The sequence below is a fragment of the Amphibalanus amphitrite genome, unplaced genomic scaffold (assembly GCF_019059575.1).
Source record: "Amphibalanus amphitrite isolate SeventyFive unplaced genomic scaffold, NRLGWU_Aamphi_draft 001713F_arrow, whole genome shotgun sequence".
NCBI lineage: Eukaryota > Metazoa > Arthropoda > Thecostraca > Balanomorpha > Balanidae > Amphibalanus > Amphibalanus amphitrite.
The window spans coordinates 37,846-59,435 of record NW_024883206.1 but is presented as its reverse complement, the minus strand read 5'-3'; the positions used below and the strand labels follow the sequence as shown (position 1 = coordinate 59,435).

General features: G+C 49.6%; 2 protein-coding genes across 2 annotated transcripts in view; both read right to left on the bottom strand.

Annotated features, from left to right (window-relative positions):
• Window positions 1-6,723, bottom strand: part of LOC122374790 — a 28,284-nt gene extending 21,561 nt beyond the window's left edge. Inside the window, exon 1 of the mRNA XM_043353770.1 lies at window positions 6,655-6,723. Coding sequence (XP_043209705.1) covers window positions 6,655-6,723 — 69 coding nt within the window. The remainder of the gene's footprint in view (window positions 1-6,654) is intronic.
• Window positions 6,724-10,032: 3,309 nt separating this feature from the next.
• On the bottom strand, window positions 10,033-14,802 carry LOC122374784. The gene is made up of 2 exons (XM_043353761.1): window positions 13,777-14,802; window positions 10,033-13,386 (listed from the first exon to the last, which is right to left on the bottom strand). The coding sequence occupies exons 1-2, from the start codon at window positions 13,978-13,980 to the stop codon at window positions 11,029-11,031; spliced, it is 2,562 nt and encodes an 853-aa protein (XP_043209696.1). The 5' UTR covers window positions 13,981-14,802; the 3' UTR covers window positions 10,033-11,028.
• Between the last annotated feature and the right edge of the window lie 6,788 nt (window positions 14,803-21,590).

The following is a 21,590-nucleotide window of genomic DNA, read 5'->3' as shown; positions in this document are numbered from 1 at the left end:
CGGGGTCCAAAATGACTTTTGCACGGCACCCTACTAACTGGTCCCCCACCGTGTACCAAATTTGAGCGCAATCGGCCCAGCCGTTCTCGAGATCTGGAAACGCCCCCTGCACGTGCGCACGTGCAGTAGCACCCTAACCGCAACACATGGGAATGCATTGCCTGGTGGGTGCCTACCTGTATGCCAAGTTTCAGCGAAATCGCCCCAGTAATTACCGAGTTACTGAAATGGGAACAAATTTGGCACCTCTTATTGTTGTATTTTGCACGTGCACTGGGAGTGACCCACATACATCGAGAGTATCCTATTTTGGGTAGAAGGGATGCTGCTACCCTACAAAAATTACCGCAAGTCAATCGCCCAAGCGGCTGCTGAGATATGAACCTCTCAAAATCACTACTTTTGCAAAACAGCTTGAACACCCTTGACTTTTCACGTGGCACGTGCCACGACGGTCACTGAGATGTATCAAAAGTAGTCAATTACGGGGTAGAAGGGATGGGGCTACCCAACAAAAAAGACCGCAGGCCAATCGGTCCAGCGGTTGCTGAGATATAAGCCTCTCAAAAGCGTTACAGGCCGGGCCGGGCCGGGCCGGGCCGCTCATACTGAGATTTTTCCCTTACATATATTGAAAAGACTCACTTCGCTCGCTGCGCTCGCTCGCTCGTAATCACTAATTCATGTTCGACACGTTCTTGTGCTGTTTCAAATATTCACTCATTATATTTTCAATTTATTTGAATTTTATGCATGACGAATATTTACTTTTCAAAAAATAGGCCCTATCTTCAAAATGGAAATTTTTCAGATTTCGGGGATCACACCATCAGATTCCTCGCAAAATTTTGGTGCAGAAAACACTAAAATTGGAGATGGGTATTTTCAAAAGTTATTTACCGTCTGTTGGGGCAATGTGCTCTTCAGCCTCTTAACCCGGCAGTTGCTGGGGTATTTCGCCACCCACCGTTTGCTGGGGGGGGGGGGGCGCTAAACGCCCCTAGCCGATAACTCGAGAACCAATAGGCGCAGCGAAAGGCACGAGGCGGCAAACGAAAGAACGCGACGAGACGCTTCAGATGAGTACTTAAAAGTTGAATTTTGAGGTCACAGGTCGGGTCAAGGTCAGGTCAAACACCTGAAATCGGGCTTTCAGTAGCATGGACTTCAGGACTTCGCAATGGGCGCCTCTCGTCATAAACTCTGTCAAAACGGTGCACAATCCATCGTATAAGGCCTACAAGAGTGTCAGCTCCATGTAGGGGTCAGTTAAGCATAGGTCAGGGTCAAGGTCAGGTCACCCGGTAGGCACATATCCTCGAAAATCAAAACTGATATTCGCAGCCTGTGACACATGTTTTATGGGTAATTTGGGGCGTAGAACACAATGGTGACATTCATTTTATCATATGTATACGTGTTTGGCTAAGAAAGTTCAATTTAAGAAATGCATGTATCATGGTCGTGAAGTAGTCACGAGAAATTGCCAAGATTCAGTTCAAGATTTTGGAAAATGCGGAACAATAATCAATAATCCAAGATAGCCATTTGATAGTTCATGATATTGGCAGTCTAATGGCGTTTACGGCATGTCTGTATGTCTATTTTGTGATTTTATATGATTTTTTGAACATATGCCATTTTTGGTCAAAAACTCAGAAATCATGACGTCACTAAAACCTCGATATCTCAAATATTTTCCGACCGATTTTTTTAAAACTGTGTCACAATAAACTTCAATCAATTCCCTACAGGTACCCAAAATTTGGCGCGCCTGCGGCGCGCCGTTTTTATGCTATGGCCCGGCGAAAAAAGTGAGGGTTTAACGCCCCCCCCCCCCCAGCAACTCGCGGGTTAATACGCATCATATAGCATTGTCATGTTGTGCGGGTTTTGAAAGTAGCTGTTCACGCTGGTGTCTATAGCATTTGCGCAGCCTGCCTCGCAAGACATCGATAATGCCGCCGGTACATTTCCGTCGGTGGTCGTGTGTGTGGAGTGTCATTGTCTGTTGACTCCCCCCCCCCCCGGTTGTGACGCCATTGACTCCACTCCCCGTTTGCGCGCCGACCGCTGTTAATTAACCCGCGCCCCGTAGGGCGGGCCGAAACGGCCCCCCCTGTCCTTTTCGGTCGATATCTCCTAAACGGCTGGAGATATCGCCACCAAACTTTCAGGACCCCTCCGGGCATCAATTTTACACATTGTGACCAAATATTTTTCCAAAGGCTATGATAGGTTGGCCACAAATGACGTCAGAGTGACGTCATGTTCTGTCATTTTCGACCGAAAAAAGACCTTCGCGAGAAGACCTGTCAGGACTACAGCTTTGAAGATACAGAAAAATGATCAAGACATAAAAGGTGTAGTATTGACAGGGCTACAAAACTGCTATCTCGAATTTTTGAAATTTTTGAGTTTTGACCCCCAAAAATCAAAAAAGCATTTTTTTGGATATATTCGCCAAAAAATCCAAAAAGTTTTTTGAGTTTCGAAAAAACCGGAATATATGTGATAGTGCCTACCGTCTTCTATCTACATACCAAATTTCAGATCGATACCTCGTTTTTTGGCCAAGTTATAGCGAAAAAACTGTTCAAAAATGATGACGTCAAATTTTCAAACTCAATTTTTTGGCAATTCTAGAACTCGTAGAGCAAAACGAAGACCACCATTAGACTCCCCGTGACGAGCTGCATCGAATCAATACCCATTTTATGCAAAAATATCAACTTTGAAATTTGACCTAATTTGACCTGACCTTGACCTGACCTTCACAAAAACGTGCCCTAGGCTGGCCCCAAAGGCTGCCTAACCCACATAATCGCATTTGTCATGTAAAATGGACCATAAAACATGTATCACACGACACATTCATATTGTGACCCCCGGTGACCTGACCTCGCTGTGACCTGACCTGGTATCAGTGACCTCAGATAGCAAAGTATGTGTTTGACGAACAATGTACCATCGATGGTTTTCAATAAATTACCAATTTACTCGCTTTCACAGCACATTTCTTGAATTGCCTGTGAACGGTGAAAATCTGACCTTTCACCTGACCTGTGACGTCATCGGTTTGACCTAGGTCGATGAAATTTGGTCACAAGGTAGTTCCCGGGTGGGGCTATCGAACGCCGTTTGAATTTTGAAAATCGGCCGGTAACTTTCCGAGATCTTAGGGGGGGGGGCCGAAACGGCCCCCCCCCTACGGGTGGTAGGGTCCGCCGGTAGCCCTACGGGGCGCGGGTTAAGTATAGGCACTAAGCAGTCTGTACTCGGTCCATGGGCTGCTCTGCCAAGATTACAGTGATGACCCGCAGGCGAGCTCATTCTCTACTGACACGTCCGCCCCGAGTCGGTGTGTAATGTGTATGGCAGCCGCCGAAGAAAAGAAAGGCTGGGTGGGTGACAGCTCTATTTATTTCCGAATTATGTGGCAATTTGGCGAAAACTGTCAAAATAACGAAATGTTACCTTCAATGACCTCTAATGGGCCATGGACCTGACCTGACCATGGACCTAACCTAAACCAGGACCACAGTAGTTTAGCATGCTTTCATTTCATGTCATTTCCTTTATACCTTTATCACCGACGGGCGTTACCCAATGACAGATGAAGTCAGCAAATACAACATTGATACACACTAAACAAGCAGAGCAAAAACAAAGCAGGATAGAAACATTTGTTTCCAAGAACAACCGAACAGTTACACCTACCTATCTCTGCCTCTCACTCACATACCGTTTCATTCTTGTCCTGAACCCCGCCAAGCTACTCTCCCAGAAGTCCACATCCCTGTTCGCCTCCAGGCTCCAAGAATGCCCGTTGCACACATTCGGTATGCGGTTGAATGAACATGAGCGAAAAGTGTTTACAAACGAGACAGCGAACAGAGACTGCGTACGCAGTGTCCGGGGCGGCACGTGTATGGGAAACTTTTCCAGAAGAAAAAGTTTTTTAACGATCTTTCGAATGCAGCCTGCTGCTTATCGCTACATAACCTACAGGAACGGTTTTCTTAAAAGGGTTTTCATCCAACCCTTCCCACAGCAGGGCATGGAAATCCAGAAGCCCAGCGGGGTATATACAGTTAACCCTCGCCTGTTGGGGGGGGGGGGGGGTAATTTGACCCACCCTGTGGTTTTTCCTGAATAGTAAGAAAACGCTTAGTACCTTCCCGGGCATTAATTTGACCCCATCACACCAAATTTCAAGTCTTATATTACCTTAGATCAGAAGTTATTGAGGTAAAACCGAGGTCATGTTTGAGCAAAAATGAGCAAAAAAACATGAAATCTTGAAACGCTCACAAAAGCTACAGTTACCAAGCAATTTCAAAGTTCTGTACATGGTCATGTTGAAAAAAAAAACGGCGCTACCAAACTGCTATCTCGGATTTTCAAAATTTTGGAATTTTGACCTCCAATATGAAAAAGTTGATTTTTATAGAAAAGCGCAAAAAAATCTCAATTTTTTTTTCGAATTTCGAAAAATCCGGAATATATGTGATAGTCCCTTCGCTCTAATGTTATAGCGAAAAACTGCTCAAAATTGATGATGTTAAATTTTTGAACTCAATTTTTAGCAATCCTAGACCACGTAGCGCAAAGCAAAGAACACCATTGAACTCCCCGTGATGAGCTGCATCGACTCGATACCCAATACCCATTTTATGCAAGAATATCAACTTTGAAATTTGACCTTATTTGACCTGACATTGACCTGACCTTCACCAGAATATAATCTAAACTGGCCCCAAAGGCTGCCTGACCCACATAATCGCATTTGTCATGTAAAATGGACCATAAAACATGCATCACATGATATTTTCATATTATGACCCTCAGTGACCTGAGCTCTGTGACCTGACCTGGTATTAGTGGTATTAGTGACCTGGTATATGTGTTTGACGAACAATTGCCATCGAGTATTTTCAATGATACACTGAAAACAATTTAACCCAAGGCCCGCGAGTAAACCGGTGTTTTGCGGGTACCCCTATCCGCAACCATTTTTAACCACCCTCCCAGGAGTACAGTAAGGTCCCATTGCAGTGTAGTCATCCTTGCTCTCAGCGGACTTGTTCGGTGACAGCGGTTATATCCGCTCAGAGCAAGTACGACTACACCGCAATGGGACCTAGCACTTCTCCTGGGAGGGTGGTTAAAAATGGTTGCGGATAGGGGTACCCGTAAAACACCGGTTTACTCGCCAGCCTTGGGTTAAATTGTTTTCAGTGTAGGCATCATTTTACTTGATTTTACAACACATTTCTTGAAATGCCTGTAAACTGTGAAAATTCGACATTTGACCTGATCTGTGACGTCATCGGCTTAAGGTGAATAAAATTGGGTCACAAGGTAGATCCCCGTTGGGGCTATCCAACACTGTTTGCTGCTTGTCGCTATGTTGCGTGGTTCTCGAGATCTTAGGGGGGGGGGGGGGAGCATATTGCCCTCCCCCAACAGGGCGCGTTGCTCGGCAGACCCCAACGGGGCACGGGTTAAATCATGACTGGATTGGAATGTTGCCAGACACGAGAGTTTTTAGAATAACAGTGTTCAGTCGGGTGTCTCGGCTAAGCGCCTGATCCTTCCACCTGCGCTTATGACCTTAGCGGGCCACCCAATGGCTCAATTGACAAGTCATGCACTGGGACATACCTAATGACCCACCAAGTGACCTTTCCATGCAGTTTGCCCGCCTAGCCGAGCGAGACGGAAGGTCAACAGTCGCTTCCAGCCGCGCTAAAATATAAACACCTAATGACTCTCTCACAATGGCAAAACTGCGACGCCCATAGTTTGCACTGCTCAGTCGACATGACTTGCCTATACAGGACTCCGTCTTGACAAAATGGCATATTTGACCATAGCATAGCACATAATGCACCATTGAACATATATCGAACTTGTCGCCGCTGCTTTTTCTCAAACACCTATGGTCATTTGCTGACGGAAGGGCAAATTGCTGTTCGATAGCCAGCGGTCATTGTGTTGAGGCGGCCCGAGCTGCTCCACAGGACACAGGCCCGGTGCAGTGTCTACAGGACGGTGAGCTCTGCGCCACTCGTGTCCAGGTCGGTCGGTCAGTCGGTTTGTCAGGGATTGAGGTAGTAGGAAGACTTTGAACTTTTCATTTTGTTTTGGTTTTGTTTTTGTAAAAAAAGGATTCACTATCAAGTCAGCTATAGTGGTGTAGTTAAAATCGTCAAACCCGACAAATTGGCCACGTTTCCAATTACTCTGGAAACTTCACCTCATGTTTATTGTTTTAAATAATTACAAATATTTGTTTTATTTGTTGAAGATGTTGCTTGCATCTTCTACCTTAGTTACTAGCTGATTTTCTCATAACGTTCCTTCAATGCTACGCATGTTATTTTGCCTAAAAATAAAATCATATAGGTACAATAGGCACAAATGGAACATAGCAAATCATTTCCTTTTTGGTCATTTGTGCCAGATCACTGATCAGTTTTCGTTACAATTCCTGGTCGTAGGATTGTGGTTTCCGATAATCTCTTAGCCATCAAATTTCGTTCTAAGATGGAAACAAGGTTTCGTTATTTATGCATTCGCTGCGCATTTTCAGACAAACATTTCAACAACAAGCCTCCATGTAAGTATGTTGTTTCTCAGAGCACCTACCCCTGTAGTGCCTGATGGATAACACGCTCCACCCTCAGGTTCCTGCCGGTCCCATCTGATCTGCGCCATGACGACCAAGGTGGACGTGGCGGTTCCCTGCCGACCTGAGGACGACCGCAGTCTGCGCGGTCCCCCTCACCCCAATACTCCGCGGCTGACCGGCGGGACGGAGGGGCCCCGCGGGGAGCCGACGGCAGCTCCGCCACCGGCCGCCCGCGCGCTGCTGCTCCTGCTGCGAGCCACCGCGCTGGCCACGGGCGCAGGTCGGGCCGCGCTGCTCCACACCATCCTAGCGTTCGTGGTCAGCTCCGTTGGAGGAGGCTGTATCACTGGCATTGGCATTGATATGGGGAGGAGGGCGTTACAGGGTGATCATCATATAATCGTGGCTCTGTCCATCAGCGGATTTTTCGGTTTGATGTACGCCCTGATGTGGATGGCAGTGATTTGTTCTTTTCTGTTTAGTCGCTGCCAGTTCGGGATACACCTCACAGCTATACGTACCGCAGCTCATATACTGTCTAAGATGTCCGGCAGCTCTGCATCGTCTGACCGACTGAGGAGGAACACGCTCTGGCTTTTTGCCACTGTTGTTTTATTATTTATAATAACACTCATTGCTCTTATGTATTATCAGTCAGCGACGTTTTGTACATCACTATCCATGCAATGCATTTTTAACCCATTATTTTTTATGACATTCTGTTGGCTGATAATGTCATTTTGCCTCATTTCGTTCAAATACGTACTCGCCTCTCTGTATGTGGAGAGCGGCCTGCAGGAAATCAACACGCTGCTGACTGCCATGGTAGAATGCCGCTACCAGCCGGACCCGGCCTCCGTCTGCGACATCATATCGCTCCACGGGGAGCTGTCCCGCACCTTCTCCCGCCTCACCAAGGTCATGTCGGCCGAGCTGGTGCTGGTGATGGCGTCCGGCACCATCGCCTGCGTCACCATGCTCCTGACGGTGATCAGCAGCCTCAAGATGGGCACGCTTGGTGACATGGCGCTGATGGTCACCCTGTACCTGATGCTGGCCTCGGTGACGATGGTGCTGCCCAGTGAGGCCATCCAGCGGTGTCTGGAGGCGGCCGGAGAGGCGCGCGAGCTGCTGCTGGCCGCCGAGCTGCGCCAGCCGCCGCTCTCCCGCCAGCTGGGCCTGCTCCGGGACTCGGTCGGCCGCGACCTGGACACGCTCGGCGAACTGGGCCTGTTCCGGCTGCGCAGGTCCACCGTGCTCTCCATCGGCTCCACCATCCTCACCAACGCCATCATCATGCTGCAGTTCTACTTCGCCTGAGATAGCCACCATCCTCACCAACACCATCATCATGCTGCAGTTCTACTTCGCCTAACCAACAACGTCATCTGATGCTGCAGTTCTACTTCGCCTGAAGGTGCCACCATCTTAACCAGCGTCGTCATCATGTCGCAGTTCTACTTCGCCTAACCAACGCAGTCATCTGATGCTGCAGTTCTACTTCGCCTGAAGGCGCCACCATCTTAACCAGCGTCGTCATCATGCTGCAGTTCTACTCCGCCTGAGAGCGACACCATTCTAACCAATGCCGTCATCATGCTGCAATTCTACCTCGCCTAACCAACAACGTCATCTGATGCTGCAGTTCTACTTCGCCTAACCAACAACGTCATCTGATGCTGCAGTTCTACTTCACCTGAAGGCGACACCATTCTAACCAACGTCGTCATCATTCTGCAGCTCTTCTCCGCCTGAGAGCGACACCATTCTAACCAGTGCTGTCATGCTGCAGTTCTACTCCACCTAACCAACAACGTCATCTGATGCTGCAGTTCTACTTCGCCTAACCAACAACGTCATCTGATGCTGCAGTTCCACTCCGCCTGAGAGCGACACCATTCTAACCAGTGCTCAGTCATGCTGCAGTTCTACTCCGCCTGAGAGCGACACCATTCTAACCAGCGCTGTCATGCTGCAGTTCTACTCCGCCTGAGAGCGACACCATTCTAACCAGCGCTGTCATGCTGCAGTTCTACTCCGCCTGAGAGCGATACCATTCTAACCAGCGCTGTCATGCTGCAGTTCTACTCCGCCTGAGAGCGACACACGATGCGAGGAAGGCGGATAACCCTTTTACTTGGCCCGAGTGCGCACCGCTGACATGACAGTCCTTGCCAATAATGATTTTTATGGGCGATATGCCACGGTTCAGGGCTAAATGCAGATTCCGTTTAATCAGGAGCCCATCACTAATAGGGATAAGCCCCTTAGTTTACGGTAGTCTGCAATAGTTAGGTTTACAGTACCACAGTACATGCAATATGCACACGCCACACATAGACGTAGTTTATCACCGTTCTAAAACTAAAAAAGACGCATTCATTTAGCAAGAAGTTCTAATGGGCAAACACATATGGGTCTAGCACAGTGCCACTGTATTCCCGATTACATGTGATACCTACCTAGAAATGGCCCTCAAATAAGGCCATCTTAGTAAGTAGAGCATTCTCGCTGAGGTGTGTACCTCTACCTTACCACTACTTCTTGAGGCTCCGAAAAGCACTACTCTTATGAACAATGTCTTGTGTGTACTTAATAACGACATTCCTAATTGTATGCACAATGCACAAGGGATTTGTCAGTGATGCACCAATGTCACTTGTCTGTTGCTATTACAACCGAGACAGCATTCGGTAGACGGCTAATCTGCCATCTTTTAGAGACCAGGGCCTCGTTTCATAAAGCGAGTCCGTAACTTACGCTTGTATATTGGAAGCGCATGTGAAGCGATTAATTCATTTCCCCTTTTCCATTCTGTTCTTGCTTGCAAAATAAATAAATACAACGATTCAAACTATCGTCATCGATTCACATGCACTTGCAGTACAAGACCAAAAACCGGCGTAAGTTTCGGACTCGCTTCATGAAACGAGACCCAGTTCGACGTTTTGAGATAGGATGGGTCGGCGAGTGCACATGGGTGTCCTTTTAATCTACTAATCAATCACTTTTATCTTCGTGTCACCCGTGCCTTCAGTAGGTACTGAGAACAGGCAGAAAAAGACGTGATTCGACTTTGAATTATGGAATAAATTGTCTGCGTACATTTGTTTGTTTAAGAATACAGTAACTAGGATTACAGATTGGCTACAGTTCGACGTGAGGGGTGGAACTGGAAGGTGTGTGTGTAATTGGTCGTACATTTCAGTCAAAATAATTTTTGCTCAATATTTATCATAGAAACAAACGGATGTTTAACACTAAAAGGTAACGCTTGATCATGATTTTATTCACTTACCCACTGGAACTTAATCTGTAGCATTTGCGAGCATTCTATGAAATGCTTTAGTTCAGCACGGCGTAAGCTTTTTTTTAAACTTATCTCTGAACCTACCATGATCTACAGTTAATCTGAGATGACAATTTTGAGCTGGTGCCAATGTTTCACGTCTATTCTGTTGATATTTTCTTGTCAAGAGTAGCACACTGTTTCTTATTGCAACTCAACAAAGGCAAAGCATGAGTCGTGACGTAGCGTAGCTTTGCAGGACATCCTCATCCATCGCAGTCGTATTACTTTTGCATGGAAGAGAAGCCAGCGACTGGCATTATTTAATGACTCACATTTTTATTGAGTAACTGACCAGCATCATTTCAAATTACATTGAATTACTGAAAGGAAGGTAAGACGGCATAGGCATTAGGTAGTATTGAAAAAAAACTTGTATACATATTTCTAACATGGGTCTGGTATGGCGGCATATATTATTTTTGTCTAGTACGTATGCCACCAGCATAATGAAACGCATGCATGCCTTAGAGATACAACAAACGACGATGGCTGTCAAAACTCAAAACTCATCCGTTTCCCAGAGAATGTACGAAATACAACCGCACCATCAGTCATTCCTGCGTGACAAGTGTGAGTTACGAACATCATGAGGTTCATACATTCAGCCCCATGACGATATCACTTCATTTTAACGCACGCCAAGTCGCCAGCTCGTGTCAATTAGTAAAACAGTGAAAAGATTCAATGAGTAGCTAAGATGATAGAGCTACTGAATCATCGATGATATGAACAAACAGTTCACAAGCATGTTATCTAATGACATGATATCTACACATTACACAAGTAAGTAGGATGTTTCGTAGGAAAATAGTTGTTCGCGGTGGTTTGTTGTAAGTCGAAAGCCTTTAATTAACACATTGCTTTGGAAACTATATGAAGCTGAAAATAAGAATCTAAGGACTGTCATTGTATCCATTAAAGCGTTCTTTAGTCCGCAAACTGAAATATCCAATACATATCTGCACATTAGAGGCACTGTACACGCCGTTTCGACTCCTTTTCTCATCACACGCAAAGTACCGGTACACATTCGGACAGTTTAGAAAACTCGGCCATATAGCACGTTATCAATGAGCTCTCCGCTGCACCTCCGTTTCGCTGAGGCACCGGTCGGTTGTGCCGCAATTTCAACGTCGTCATACAGGGGCTCCTCTTCAGCCAGGTCCTGTCGAGGGCTCCCCAGGGAGGCCGCTCGTTCGTCTGCGAAGCGCCGGTCTTCGATTGTCGCATGGTTTACCTTTGAGCTCTCCGAATTGATGCCAGTCTGCGGACAGGTTGTGTCGTTTTCTGAGCTACCATTGGGCTTCAGGTGGGCTGCTTCCGTGACAGGGTTGTGGCTGATCATATCGCTCGTCTTCCCATTGGCAGTGGGCCAGTTTGTCGCTGTACCCATCTCTCCATTGATAGGACAGTTTCCTCTTGTTTCTACACTGAGATGATGAAAGCTCTCTGCAGCACTCGACTTTCCACCGGCAGGACTCGGCTCCTGAGCAGAATCTCTCACAATCGGCAATGTCCGTCGACCCGTCTCAGTCAGCCGGCCGGTCGGTGACGTCTCTGCAAAGACATCCTGCTCCTCCTCTGCTCCAGACACTGCCCTGTCCGGAGAACTCGTCACGTTGATGCAGAGCTCGGTCTGAGGATCCTCCACCGGCTCTGGTATGGAGCGCAGCGACTGGAACACATCTCCGTAGTCTGAGGTGGTGAGGAGCCGGTCTGTGCTGTCCAACTCCCAGCTGGGTCCTGTTCCCAAACCCGGAGGGCGCACACTGTCCGTACTGGCTACTGTGTGCCTCGGGTGGGCCGGGGTTACGTTACTGTACTGGGGATACTCCGGTTCGAGCTCCCCGATCACTCTCCAGGAGACATGACGAGGCTGAGGTGGGGGCAGGGCCACCGGGAGGGTCGGTTCGACGCCCTCCTCTGGCTCCAGCTCCCCGACCACTCTCCAGGAGAGGTGACGTTCTCTGGGAACCTCCTTCAGAGGAGAGTCCCCTGCTGCGTCACCGGCCTCGAGTCCCCCCGGGTGACTGATCACCGCACCCTTCTCCTGTGAAGGGGCCGAGCCGGGAGGGCGACATCGTTTGACCATCAGCAGGGGACCACATCCAGCCACCAACACCAGCAGCACGGCGATAAAAACAAACGGCCAGAGCATCCAGCGACGTCCGCCGGCCGGCAGTGGCGCCGGACAGTGCAGGAGCGGGGTGTCCTCCGCCCCATCACCGACCACACAACCTCGACACACGAGCTCCGCCAGCATCGCCGAGGTAGAGTTCGTCTCCCCCTCCCAGCAGTGCGCCGCCAGCGCAGTCTGCCGCACGGCCTCCATCTGAGTGTCAGTGACGTTCTGCAGCGACCAGAGACCCTCGTCTGCCTCGCCGGTGACGTTTACTTGAGGAGGTGCGCCGAGAGCGAGCCGAGCCGCGCGCTCGGCTGCCACAGGGCACACACACTGCTCTGAGAGTTGGATGTGGCTGAGGATGGTACCCGCGCTGTTGTGTAGGCGGAGCGAGCCATCAGCGGCCTCCGTCACATTTAGGTGTTGTATGGTGATTGGCTGGACACTGTCGTTGGTGACGCGGAGACCCAATAAGGCAGCGTCTTCCAACACACTTACATTACAGGAGGACAAAGTGATAGTGTCCTCAGCCAGCACCCGCAGCGCGTGACCAGCCAGTCGATCGACGGTACAGTTCTCCACGGTGAAGTTGTTCACTCTCAGCTCGAATCCTCCCGGCGCTACGTCCTCCAGCTGGCTGTTTTCAATTCGAACTTCCTCGACCTGTCCGGTGAAGGCCCTCTGCGGGATTGCGCCCAGGCGACTGGACCTCACCTCCAGACTCTGCCACGGGTAGCTGGAGCGAAAACAGCCCGGCGAGATCCGATTCAGGGTCACAGAGTCCAGCGTCAGCTGGCCTATCTCTCCTGAGAATGTGTCGGCCAGACATGCGTACGAACTAGAGACGTTTCTCAGCTGCAACTCCTCTATCGCTCCAGCGAACGAGCTCCGGTCCATGCTGAGGTTTGAAATGTTACTTAGAAGAACCTGATTAGCGCTGGAGCCGCCCGGAAAGGCCTCTCCGGCTACTGAACACGTCTGTGCGCCGTTGACTGTCACACTGATCGAGCCTAGTCGGCGACCGGAGAAGGCCTCAGAGAACAGGGTAACATCTCTAACGCCATCTACCGTCACGGAGGTGCTGCCACCTGCAGACGAGTTAGCAGAAGCAGCGAGGCTGTCGGAGCGCAGCAGGAGCCGTTCCGAGTGGGAGAACTCGGCGGTTTTCAGGTCATCCAGGTGTGCTAGGGCGCCGTCGTTGACGTCGATGATGTTGGCATCCGTGACGTATATCTCCTGGATCGATGGCGCCAGGTCGACGCGTTTGATGGTGATCTGGAAAACAAAAAGAAAACGTTGTAGGTAAATTAGGGTGGGAGGGCATCCTACACGAAACGCACGCAGCCTGTTTGCATCGGTTAATGACAATTAACTTTTTATACACACGCTATTCAAGAACTCCTATTTGAAACCAATTTGAATCAAGAGCCAAAGGCAAGATATGATGTGGAAAAGCGGCAAAACGAGATGTGATTGAACAGTTTTATCTTTTATCTTATTCTTCTTTAGGTATTACCAGGTTTATCATTACGGTTTGTAAAACTATCTTATTATGACTGTTAAATCTTAGCTGTACGCATTGCACAGGGCAAATGGCGTTCTGGTTTCCATCATTGAAAAAGTTAATCGCGATTTCGCACTTGTGATTCACATTTCGGAGCTCACCGAGTTGCCGTTCAGATGGCAGCGGACAGAGGTGGGTACTGCCGAGTCCACCGGGCTGAACAGGCACACACTGGAACTGGGCTGGTACCACTGCTCCGTGGAGCCACCCGGCACCATCACCAGGACCAGGAGCATCAGCTCCATCACCAGTGGGGGAGGGGCCAGGACGGCACTGAACCGCACCCAGCGCCGGTAAGACCACATCCTGAGACGGAGGTGGTCCTCTACTGGTGAACCGGGGCGCGGCACTCCTCACACGGTGCTAGAGTGCTCAGGGCGACACTCCTCAGTGGGGTAGAGTGCTGCGGGCGCCGGGCACTCCCCACAGGCTCGACTGCTCCGTGCCTGGCACTCCCAGACACAGACTCGAGTGTGCAGGGTCCACCACACTGCACTGCACAGCACTGCCCTTCACTGCACTTGACTGCACTGCAACTGTTCGCCTCGATGCACTCTGTTCGGCACCGAGCCCCGGTCTACCACCGAGCGAGACACTATTCGCAGTCGAGCGCCGTTTCCACCTCCGGGCACTCGGCCTACCCGTGGCACTCCGACTCACTGCTGTGCTGGCACTGTCTACTAATTCACCTGTCCACTAGCCACGTGAGTTGCCACTCACCAGTCACCCACACCACCACCCCTGTAACCTTGCGGTGCACCACACCTTCGAGCGCCAGTTTCACTGTATACCTTCACCCCACACCTCACACATTCACTTCAACACCGTCTGCAATCTTCTTCCTTCCCTCACAGCCCTCACAAGATTCTCGACCGACTGCTTAGTCCACCACCACTCTCGTCCACTGCTGCCTCGTCGGCCGCCGCCTGGCCACTGCGACCCGCACTGACTCGGACTCGGACTCGGCTGTGACTCAGTCTGCCGGGGGAGGGGGGCGGGGGGGGGCGTAAAGACCGTGACCTCGGCGCGCCCTCTCTGGACGCACCCTCTCTGAAGCGGTGAAGACGTGAGGTGGGGCTGTATGCTGGAGTGTTGTCTGACTGTGCTAGTGTCCGGCTGAATTGATGGCCGAGTGTTTACTGCACAGTGTGAAAGGCACGTGTGTAGTTCTGCAAGTAACGGCAAGGCAGGCGCACTATTAAGTCAGAAACGCGAAGCGACCAGTTACCAGGTAAATACACACATGATTTTCAGCCTTACTTACAACGACGCGCTGCCTGAAGACGGCACAGTTTAAAAGCTAGTCGCGTCCCCTCTCCATTTCGTACTTCCGTTCTGTTGGAAAGTACAGAGCAGCCGCGTCCATTCCTAATCTGTCCTCTTCCGAGTGTCCGCTGTCGTCACTCCGGACATGGTGCATCCGGTGTGTGGACTGACCAGCAAATATCTGTCCCATCCACTGCCGTCCTCTCTCTCTCTCTCTCTCTCTCTCTCTCTCTCTCTCTCTCTCTCTCTCTCTCTCTCTCTCTCTCTCTCTCTCTCTCTCTCTCTCTCTCCCTCTCTCTCTTCTCTCTCTCTCTTTTCTCTGTCTGTCTGTCTCTCTCTATCTCCCTCTCTCTCTCTCCCTCTCTCTCTCTCTCTCTCTCTCTCTCTCTCTCTCTCTCTCTCTCTCTTCCGACCAATGTGCTTGCATTTTATAGCTGGATGGCTGGGGCTTTATGGATGTCTCTACTCTACGCTCCACCCAATTACCTAAAGTTTCGAGCCCCACCCATTTTCAGTTCTGACCAAATCAGAACACCCAACCCACACATCACACAAGTCACAGCGCCGCCTTGTTTTACCCAACTCTTCACCAAGATTCACCTCCCCCCTCCCACCGCGACCGCCTGCGGATGAAGAATTACCTAAAAACGCGGCGCATCCCGGCGAGACGGCCCGACCCCGACCAAGGTCAATGTCAACAGATGCTAATGCACCCTCCCCCGCCTCTCGGTTTTACAATCACAGTTGGCTGGTGGTGCGGCGCTCCCCCAGCGTTCGTAAACGCCGCGGCGCTATAATCGGATGGGCAATACGCATCACATATTCAGCGCGGCCCGGCGTTGTGCGATGATGCAATGTGTGGGTAATCTTCTTAGCGCCGATGCTGCATGCATTGTAACACGCAGTCTAACGCGCAGGATAGGTGCATCCGTTTATAAAGGTGCAACTTTAAACGTTGATCATTCATTCCGCTTAAAAAGAAAATGATCTCTCCAGGGGCAGTTAATGCCAAATTTTGTGATTTTTTTTGTTGTTGTAAAACTTACAATATCTGACAAACGATAATGTCTATAGCGGCATCATAATAACCTTGTCTCTCATTTCTAACGCTCGTCTTTACCGTCCATCGAGAGTAAGAGAAGTGAGCTAGAACGTCCTTGGAGAGAAGTGAGCCAAGGAAAGAAATGCATACCTACTGTCACATCAATTTCGCATCGTGAGTTTGTGAGGCTGTCGTTCCTACGGATTATCTTCTTGAAGCTCGGGGTACCCTTTACACGAGGAAATCAGTAACCAACATAACCTTTTCTGTGACCTTGACGGAGGCTTGACCCCACGTCAAATTTTGAAGCTGACTTTTTCAGGTCAACTTCTTCTTTCAACTTTTTCAACCTTTTCAGTTCATTCGACGCGTCTCAACGAGAGAAACGCGACGCCGGTAAAATCAACGTAAGGTGTAAGTACAAGCAATTGGTGTGTGCGTGTAACATATTCCATGATAGGTGGGAGTTAGAAGTGACAAAAATCCCAAATCAAGGTACCAAAAGTTCACAAAACCCATAGCTGACGCAGGATATTGTGAATGGGTCATTTTGGTCATGATATGACCCGTACTAAGTCTCCGAAACCAAAGACCACTGGGAAACTTGAAATTTTCAGTGGACGTAGCAAAAGATAAAAAACAGCCATACAAAAAATCAGACCTCTAGCTCTAATGATGCTAAATCACAGCGCAAAAGATCTGCCTGGGGGTGCCCCCCCCCCCGAGCAGGTGAGGTTTGAAATTTGAACTCAGGCTCGGACTGTGACCTGACTATGTAGAAAAGGTCATCGGTTATAATTATCTGTCGATCAGATTCGTTCGAAAATATATCCAGTCTAATGGTTCAGGCCCAGTTAACCCGCGCCCGGCTGGGGGTCCTGGATTTCCACGCCCTGCTGGGGGGGGGGGGTGTTTGAACACCCCCCCTTGTAACTCGGCTCCTGGGCCACGTAGCGATACGCGGAAGGCGGCGTTCGAAAGAGCGTCAAAAATAATGACGAAATCACTTCGGTCAATTTTTTGGTCAGGTCAAAGGTCAGGTCACCAGAGGTCATTGAAGGCAAAATTTCGCCGATTTCCAGGTCGAATATCGAAAATTTCCAAGAAGCCAACGCATAACTCGGGAACCAATAGAGCTACAGCGCCGCGGAAAAGCGCATTCGATAGCCCTATTAACGCCCTTTCTGAGTAATTCTCTCAGATTTGACCTAACGTCAACGGTTTTGCCTGCAGGGGGAAAAAACTGCAAAAATAGCCGATTTTTTCGGAAACAGTTTTTCGGCAATAACTTTTGACCCAAGCCTTGTACGAGCTTACTTTTACCGGCATCGTGTTCCTCTCGTCAAGACGCATCGAATGAACTATAACTTGACCTTGAAAGGTCAACTTGAAAATTTGACCTCAGGTCAAGGTCATGACCTGACCGGAAAGGGTCATGTTGCATATCAGTCGATCCGTATCGTCGAGCTGAACACATCTAAGGCGTTTTCATCGCTCTAGCATGCCTCTATCAAAAGTTATTTGTGAAAAACTGTTAGATACAATTCGTGACCTAAGATGACCTCAGGGCATAAGCAAGGGTCACGGATACCATTTTCATGTTCAGTGTGTCTAAACCACTTGTAATTCAGTGTTTGGGAGTGTTTATAATGTCTTTCTTCCAAAAGAGGCGCATTTCAATTTTCTCCCATTGACTTATAATGGGGAGGTCGCAAAATTGACCTGACCTTAGGTCACCGATATCAAAATTCCGAGATATATATTTTATAGATACTGCTACTCTTATCAATCGCTGAAAGTTTCAAAGCGATCGGTCACTCGGTGTAGCTATGACAGACATTGAAACTTTTTATGAGGTGAGGTCACTTCAAGTGACCTGGTGACCTGACCTTGAATGACCTTGGTCTGAAATTTTCACAACATGTGTAGAATTGATGTATGATAAGGTATACCAAAAACGGCGGCGCTCCGCGCCGCCGTTTTTGAGATATTCGCGAAAAACCACAAGGGGGGGTGTTCAAACACCCCCCCCCAGCAGGGCGCGGGTTAAAGTCGAAGTCGATTGGTTCAGTCGAGAATATGATAATTCTATACCAAGTGGATTCGATGCAAGATCGCATGTAAACAGTTTTATGGCGATATCGGTAGGAGCTATCAGCATTTCTCGGAGGGGTAAACAATAAACATCCCTGTTCTCAGGGCGGACAGTTGCTAGCAAAACTTTGGATCACAAAAGCTCGTATGACAAATGTACGCCAGGAAATGCGCATAGGACAAAAATGTGCACCGCAAATATTCGTAGAGCATGAAACAATTGAGACAAAATGATAGGTTACAGGCTATGCTAGGCTATGCTAGTTTGGGTTTGATTTGGTTAGCTTTTTAGGTTGGGTAAGGCTACTTGAAGCTAGGTTTTGTTCCGTTTTTTTTTTTGTGGTACGAACTTTTGTCTTCACGGGCTATATCGTGCTTACGTGCCTTGGCGCACGACCATTCGCTTACGCAGTTTTGGCCTGCTTGCTTGAGCGATAAGTCCTCAAAACGTTCAGTCCTCAGCGGGCGTTGGACGAGAAGCTGGCGACACCTGTGGAGTGTGGAGCGTTATATCGCGCTGCTAGCGCCGCCGCCGAGGCGGTCTCGGCTCAGTGACAGTTGGCAGGTCTTTATATCTATGCAGGGGCGTCGTTTTGTATAGGCCTGGTAGGGCCCGAGCCCTACCAATGTTTATTTGGGCCCTACCAGTGTTCGCTGAGCTCTACCAATCTTTTGTCACTTGGTAAAAAAATCAAAATAAACAGATAAGCAAATAAGCATATATGTACATTCGTCACAGATGTGTGTGGCCTGTGGGCCGTAGGAGCTGCTGTCGGGAACCCTTCGCAAGCCGGCAGGGGATTCTTAGGGAACGGCAAGGTGTCCTTACTCCTCAGGCCGGCAAAGGGTCTTCAGAGGCCGGCAGCACCTTCAGAAGTTCAGTGGGGTCCTTAGAGAACGGCACGGTACTCTCAGACTCCGGTGGGATCCTCAGAATTGCCGGTGTGGGCCACGCAAAAGTCACTGGTGGGTGTCCGTCAGATGCATATGTGTGGGGCTTTCAGAGGCGCCGGAGTGGGACCTGCACAGTCGCCGGTGAGGGCCGCTTAAGCGCCGTTTCGGGGCCCTCAGTCCTCAGATACACTGGTTTATGGCCATCACAGATATGCGTGGGACCCTTAGAGCTGCTGAGCTAAGTGCTGGTGCGGGCCCTTCATAGGACGACAAGGGGACCTCAGAGGTCGGTGGTGCCTTCAGGAGCGCCGAGGGGTCCCTTTAGACCGGAATAGTATTCTCAGACGCCACTGGGACCCTCAGAGTCACCAGTGTGGACTCAGTGGAGCCGTCAGAGTCGCTGGTGTAGGGCCTTACGAGCCTCTGATGAAGACCCTCAGAACTGGGGGAGAAGGGGCCTCAGAAACGCCGGCGTGGGCTCTCAGAAACGCCGGTGTGGGCTATCAGAGGCACTCCTCACAGTTATTGGGGCCCTAAGAGAATTGGTGTTGGACCATCACAGGCGGGCATGCAGCTCGTAGAGCCGGCTCCTAATAGGCCGGTAAGGGCCCTCAGAGGCCACCAATAGGCCCTCAGAGCCGAGGCCACCAATGCGCCCTCAGAGCCAAGGCCACCAATGGGCCCTCAGAGGCCAGCAAGAGATTCTCAGAGACCGTGAGGGGCAGGCTGGTAAGGGGCCCTTGGCGGCCTCTTGGGGCCTTAACTGGTGACAAGGGCTCTAAGAAGCCGGCGTGGGGCACTTACGAAGATCTTAATACGCCACTTAGGGGCCCATGAGATGCTCTGACGAGCCCTGTGGGGTCCCTTTGAGACGAAATATGGCCAGCGTGGACCCTCAGCGGCCGATTGGCGCCGCAGGGACCCGAAGGGCCCCCTGGACCCGATGGGAGGGGCACGCGCCCCCTGTGCCCCCCCCCCCCCCACTTGGCTACGCCACTGGAATCTATCATGCTATGTTTAAGATCTCTGCAAGATGTATCCCCCGTTTGCTGACACTGCACAGAAAAGGCAAGCTCGAAAGGAGGCTTAGCGGGGTGTTTGGCCCCTTATCGAATATCTAGAAGATATCATTGACTTGTCACCGTAAAGGAATTGTGGGCGTCACACGTTGACACTAAGGGACACCGTGCCGAGTTGCGCAAGTGGAAGCACAGTGCACACCGAGTAACGGCCACCAAATGAGTGGTACGAGTTGAAGTTAGTCGGCAAAGTGATAGTGGTTACATTTTGGTATGCCGACGGGGCTCTGCTTGTCAACTTTCTAAAACAGGGGCGCACAATTGATGATGTGCGTCCATTCGATAGACATCGAGGAGAGGCTATAGGGAAGCTGACATAAAGTGTGCAACTGATCCACGGCCACGCACCTGCGTACTTGCGCGGGGTGACGATAAGTTAAGTGATGAAATGTGGCTTCGAGTTGTTGTCGCATCCACTTTTTTCCGAACCCTGCACCCTCTGGTTGCCACCTCTTCCCCAACATAAGGAAATTAGCAGTGGCAGCTTCGCTGACTGCAGGGAGACTAAAGCAGCCGTCTTGGACGTGGGATGGGTCCAAAACCCAATTGATTATGGAGACTTTGAGGGCTCTCCCGAAGGCCGAAGCGCTGCGCGAAATGTGTTTGTCTTAGCGGTGGTTATTTGAATAAATGAACTTTTTTGTCTAATAAGTCGATGACGTATCTCTCTGCTTCTTCATGGTCGGGCATGTAACTTTCTGAATGCCGGCTTGTACCGTCATCCTTTTATTTTGGCAAGCAGGTCTTTCTAACTATCGTGGTGTTTCGAGACCTCGTTAGTTGTCGAACCCTGCGATTGGCGTGGGCCTTCAAAGCCGTCCCTGGCCCCGTAGCCGTCTTTTTCATTCGGCTTGGGCCATCAAAGCCGTCCCTGGCCCGTTTCAGCACAGCCGTGCTTTTAAGTCGGCGTGGGCCTCTTTCAGAATGGCGTGCATTCCTCCGACACTATTATAACTGCCTATTTAACTGCACGTTTTGTGCATGGAGCTCGTTGAGGACCTAGACTTCCATTTTTTTTTTTAGATTTTGGTTTGTCTTGTCAATGACCAGGGCGAAAAAATAAGTGGCCGAAATCCGATGAGAAAGGCAGATTTGGGGGTACCCTACCTTTTAAGCCCCGCCACATGTGGTCGGCCGCCGCCTTTGGGCCCTACCAATCATTTTCGGAAAACGACACCCCTGTATCTATGGTTGGCAGGGACGGTCTCGTCTTTCTGACACTCACTCCGAGCGCGTGCGTCAGACTCGCTGCAATCGTTACCCCCTCCACTCCCCCATTTCCCCCCCCCCCACGGCGCGGCATTGGCGCTCACGGCATTGGCGCTCACACGTCCTGTAAATGTGATCGACAATGTATTGAGGCCTCTGTGAAGAGGCGTACTAAGGATACGATTGAAAATATAAAATGTAGGTTATGTATTATCCTCACCATATTTTTTGTTTTTGCTTATAAAGAATATGGGCAAAATATATTCAAATAAATTTGACACAATTCCCTCACTTTTACATTTGAAAAAAACTCTGGTCTACGAGTTCATCG